The following is a 5531-nucleotide window of genomic DNA, read 5'->3' as shown; positions in this document are numbered from 1 at the left end:
CCACTGGAGCAGCCTAAGAAATGGCAAAAAAAAAAAAAGAAAAACAAAACAAAACAAAACAAAACAAAAACTACAGGTTCACTGCAACATCATTCACAATATCCAAGAAACAACCTGAGTGTGCACTGGCAAATTAATGTACAAAGAAAATGTGCTGTATATATATGCAATGGAATATGATCCAGCCATGAAAAAGAAGGAGATCTTGCCATTTAGAACAGCATGGATGGACCATAAAGACATTATGCTAAGTGAAATAAGTCAGACAGGAGTTCCTGCCATGGCTCAACAAAAACAAATCTGACTAGCATCCATGAGGATGCAGGTTCAATTCCTGGCGTCATTCAGTGGGTTAAGGATCCAGCATTGCCATGAGCTGTGGTGTAGGTCGCAGAACTGTTTGGATCTGGTGTTGCTGTGGCTGTGGATGTAGGACAGCAACTATAGCTCCAATTCAACCCCTAGCCTGGGAACCTCCATATGCCACATGTGTGACCCTAAAAAGAAAAAGAAAGGAAGGAAAGAAGGAAGGAGGGAAGGAAGGAAGGAAGGAAGGAAGGAAGGAAGGAAGGAAGGAAAAAGAAAGAGAGAGAGAGAGAAAGAGAAAGCAAGCAAGCAAGCAAGCAAGAAAGAATGAAAGAGAGAGAAAGAAAGTCAGGCATCAAATGACAGTACTGTGTGATATGACTTGTGTGTGGAAACTAAAAAAATCCAATTCACATAATCAGAGTAGATAGATTACTGGTTGCAGGGGGCTGCAGGAGGGGGTAGCTGTGAGAGAAATGGCAAGATGTTGATTGAAGAGTACACGCTTCCACTTATAAGATGAATTAGTTCTGGAGATCTAATGTACAGCATAGTGAGTGACCAGGATTTGTATCTTCTTGAAGTATTGACCTTTTTATCAATCTATAATGTCCTTCTTTATCTCATGTAACATTTTTTTACTTAAAGTGTATTTTTTGATAATTAGCATAGCCACTTCAGCTTTCTTTTTGTTACTCTTTTCAATGAATATCTTTTTCCAACCTTTCTCTTCCATTTGTGGCTGTGGATCTAAATTGAGTCACTTGTAGACAGTTTATCATCAGATCATGGCTGTTTGTTTTTACAAACCCATTCTGCCAACCTCTGCCTTTTAATTGAATAGTTTAATTCATTGACATTTAAAGTAATCACACCTAAGGAAGGACTTAACTTCTACCATTTTATTACTCGTTTTCTATGTCTTTCATCTTTTTGTGTTTTGTCAGTTCCCCATTACTTCCTTTTTTGTGTCTAATTAATTTTTCTCACATACTGTTTTCATTCTCCTCTCATTTACTTTATGTGTGTATACTATGTATATACATTAGCAATAGATAGATATGATTTTATTGATAAAATAGCTGGACAATTGGCAATATAGCACATAGTGTCTGAAATAAGGCCTGGATTTGAATCAGGGCACCAATGAGCTTTCAAGCTTTCTGGAAAGAAAGAAATGAGACTAAGTTTTGGCTCCCTAAGTCATTTGAAAGCTATTCCTTAACAAAAATGTTTAATTTTTTCAAAGCAAAATAGAGAGGCATTTTAGTGCAGTAATTGATCCAACAATGTGGTTTGGCTTCAAAGAGTCCTTGGTTCAGTCTTTATTTTGCTAGTTACCTTATTTGTTGAAGTCACATAAAAGGGAGACAATAAGGACTCAGGATATGAGTCTGTTGTGTGCATCATGTGACAATGGCTTACAAATTACTGAGTACATAAATATTAGTTGCCTTCAAATGAAAGATCATATAACAATGAACATGATTTTTATTTATAAGAAATTCATATATAAGACTAAAACAGCAAAGACAGATATTTCATTCTAATCAGGTTATCAAGGTATGCTTCATGTATGAGGCTGTATTTTAGCCAGGAAAAACAAATGAATGGAGAAATAGAAAGAAGTGAGGTGGTTGAACTATAAGATGTAATCAGAAATCTTGGGAATTCCCATTGTGGCTCAGCAGAAGCAAATCTGACTAGGAACCATGAGAATGTGGGTTCCATCCCTGGCCTCACTCAGTGGGTTAAGATCCAGCATTGCTGTGGCTGTGGTGTAGGCTGGCAGCTACAGCTCTGATTATACCCCTAGCCTGGGAACCTCCATATGCCATGGGTGCAGCACTAAAAAGACCAAAAAAAAAAGTGACAGGCAATGAGCACCATGTATTTGGCAGGGAATGTCAAGACCCTGATGTGTGGGTGCTGTGTACTTTTATCCATTAAATAGTGAAATGTCTGAAGCTGATGGCTTTCCCCAGTGGTGTAGCAGGGAATGGTAAACAAATATCTAGCAGTAGACTTGGGTATTGGGTGATAAAGGAAAGTTGACCTAAGGTTAATTTCCAAGGGTGTGACCCTCCCTTTTGTTAGAGGATAGAGGCATAAGGGCACAGCTACTGAACTAGCAGTTTGTATCTGAACTTGAGAGCAATGAGGCAGAAGATGCCTAACATGTTGTGGGAGGGAGGAAATCTGGGTGTAGCTTTCCTTTGGAGAAATGGAGAGATTTGGGGGTGGCAGAGTGGATGTTTTATAGTTTCAAGGGCAAGATTGGACCCAGATGTCCCTGCCTGGTACTCCATCCTCTGTGGTACATGAGACATCTCCCAGTTAAGCCCTCACAGGGGTTGGAAGATCCAGGTCCAGAACATTATTTTCCTTCTTGGACACCTACGTCAGGTGAGGAAGAAGTTGCACTACACCCAGAAGTTGAAGAAAGGGATGTGGGGCCACCCAGGAGGGAGAAGACTTGTAATTCATCCTGAATCTGTGGAGACAGTCCTGCACATAGATAATGGATGTCTGTGTGCATACTCTCCCCTCCACCAAACACCAGGGACTTAGTGACACAGTAGTAGAGGATGCTCCCAGGAGGAAAGCAGGAGCTGTATCTACAGCTGGCAGAAGACCATAAGAATCCAAGGAAGGGAGCATCACTTTCAAGAATCACAAGAAGATTGTCTGCAGTCAATCAGGTGCCTTTGCTGTATGCTGTTTCTTGGCTCAATTTTGTCTTCTTTTTTGACTAATCATCCCATAGAGTATAATGTAAAAAAAATGAACTAAATACATGAAGCAGGACTACCATGTTCTTCCCAGGTAAGAAATCAGCTTTGGAATGAATGCCTGATGAGAAGGTGTGAATCTCTGATCTCAGAGAATATTTCATCACTGGATACTAAATAAAAGAGTTAACTTATGTTCATGCGAAATCTAGAGGTTTTTGATCTATATTCCAAAAGTGAATCTTCCTTTACTCATTGCTTGTGAAGCACTCTCCACTGACCTCAGGATTTGTATCATCAGCTGATGAATACAAATGTTTGGAGAGAATTTTCTCATCCAAGTTCACTTCCTCTTTCTCAGCCTCCAGGCCAGAGATCAGAACTGAGCCACAGTTGTGACCTATGCCACAGCTTCAACAATGTTCGATCCTTAATCCACTCTGCCAGGCCAGGGATTGAATCTGCATCTCAGTTCTCCAGAGAGCCCTGCTAATACTGTTGTGCCACAGGGGGAATGCCTACATTCAGCTCAATGCTTTTTGAACGGCTTTCTTCCTTCCATTATAAATGATGTGGAAAGAAGCATCTTTTATTTTAAAAGATGACTACTCATCAACCACAAGTTAGATAACTTATCTTATGATTATCAAGATGTGTGTAATCACCGATAATCCTTAATCAGAGGCAGACCTAAACCTGCTTTGCAGACTGCCTCTGTGGTCCCTGTGATCAACAGCCATAGAGTAGAAAATAGAAAAACGGAAATAAAACTCTCAACCACCTTCTCCCTCTCTTTTCCTCTCTCCCTTTCTCTCTCTCAACAATGCTGCTCCATATCTGTTTCTGAACATCACTTATCTCAAAGATTTTAAAAGAACAAGTGAAAGCACACCTTTGGCTCTGTTTTTTTCCATATTCAGGATGAAGAATATTGCAATAGAAACTCTATTTATACCTACTCAGTGTAAGGACAAGATGGAAAAATCCATGTCCTCGATAATGTAAGAACCATCAATTGACAGTTTTGTTTATCTGTAGGTACATACACGTCCATGGGAATGTCCAACCTCACAAGACTCTCTGAATTCATCCTCTTGGGACTCTCCTCTCACCCAGAGGACCAAAAACCACTCTTTGTCCTCTTTCTTATCATGTACCTGGTCACCGTGATGGGAAACCTGCTCATCATCTTGGCTATCCGCTCTGATCCTCAACTCCAAAATCCCATGTATTTCTTCCTAAGCGTCTTGTCCTTTGCTGATATTTGCTACACAACAGTTATAGTCCCCAAGATGTTGGTGAACTTCTTATCAGAGACAAAGACCATTTCCTACAATGAGTGTCTGGCACAGATGTATTTCTTCCTGGCCTTTGGAAACATGGACAGTTATCTCCTGGCAGCTATGGCCATTGACCGCTATGTAGCCATTTGTAACCCTTTCCACTATGTCACTGTTATGAACCACAGACGCTGTGTGCTGCTACTGGCCACCTTCACAGCTTTCTCCTACCTTCACTCCCTCCTGCATGTCCTCCTGGTGAGTCGGCTCACCTTCTGTGCATCAAATGTTATCCATCACTTCTTCTGTGATGTGAACCCCATTCTGAAGCTGGCCTGCTCTTCTACATCTGTCAATAGAGTTGTTGCCATGACAGAAGGGCTGGCCTCTGTGATGGCCCCATTTAGCTGCATTGTCATCTCTTACCTGAGAATCCTCATTGCCATCCTCAAAATCCCCTCAGCTTCTGGAAAACGCAAAGCCTTCTCCACCTGCAGCTCCCATCTCACTGTGGTGACTCTGTTTTATGGGAGTATTAGTTATGTCTATTTACAGCCATTGTCCAGCTACTCTGTCAAGGACCGAATAGCAACAGTCATCTACACTGTGCTGACATCAATGTTGAACCCGTTTATCTACAGTTTAAGAAATAAAGACATGAAACGGGGCTTGGAGAAACTAATAAGCAGGATTAAGTCTCATATGGATAGGCTTTTCACTGCTAAATCCATGAAAACTTGTGGGCCCTGATTACAAGGTGTGGTGTGTGGTGATGTGTGTACACTCCTGCACACACACAGCCTCTGAGGAAAGTCTTCCATGGAGAAATATTCTTTCATCAACTGGAACCACACCCTGTCATCTTGCACCGCTTGGTCTCTGACATGCTGCAGTTGGACAGTTCTACTCATGTCTTGTTTCATATGCTACAATGATAGACCCACACCATAATACCTCTCCTTTCTAGAAAATCATATTCCCTTTACTCTTTCCATATTTATTCAGAACCTCCCATATTTCCCTCTATTTCTAACTTCAGCCAAATTCGGTCACTTAAATTTTTGTATACATCTGTGGAGAAATCTATATGCATGCAAAGAAACATGAATATATAAACACTCTGTTATAGTTAAATTTCTAGAAGTTTTTGCAGGTGTTAGTGTGTGAATTTGACCTCCAAATCAGATCAGGTGCTTCCCAATTGCAGCATCTG

The 5531-nt window shown here is 40.7% G+C and overlaps 1 protein-coding gene across 1 annotated transcript; it reads left to right on the top strand.

Moving 5' to 3' along the window:
• Window positions 1–4072: 4072 nt before the first annotated feature.
• LOC100153261 (olfactory receptor 1L3-like) lies at window positions 4073–5531 on the top strand. The gene has a single exon (XM_021082264.1). It carries the CDS (start codon window positions 4091–4093, stop codon window positions 5066–5068), a length of 978 nt encoding a protein of 325 aa, XP_020937923.1. The 5' UTR covers window positions 4073–4090; the 3' UTR covers window positions 5069–5531.

The sequence above is a fragment of the Sus scrofa genome, unplaced genomic scaffold (assembly GCF_000003025.6).
Source record: "Sus scrofa isolate TJ Tabasco breed Duroc unplaced genomic scaffold, Sscrofa11.1 Contig59, whole genome shotgun sequence".
Classification (NCBI taxonomy): Eukaryota; Metazoa; Chordata; class Mammalia; order Artiodactyla; family Suidae; genus Sus; species Sus scrofa.
Note: the sequence above shows the minus strand (reverse complement) of the source record. Positions and strands in the feature narration are given on the sequence as shown.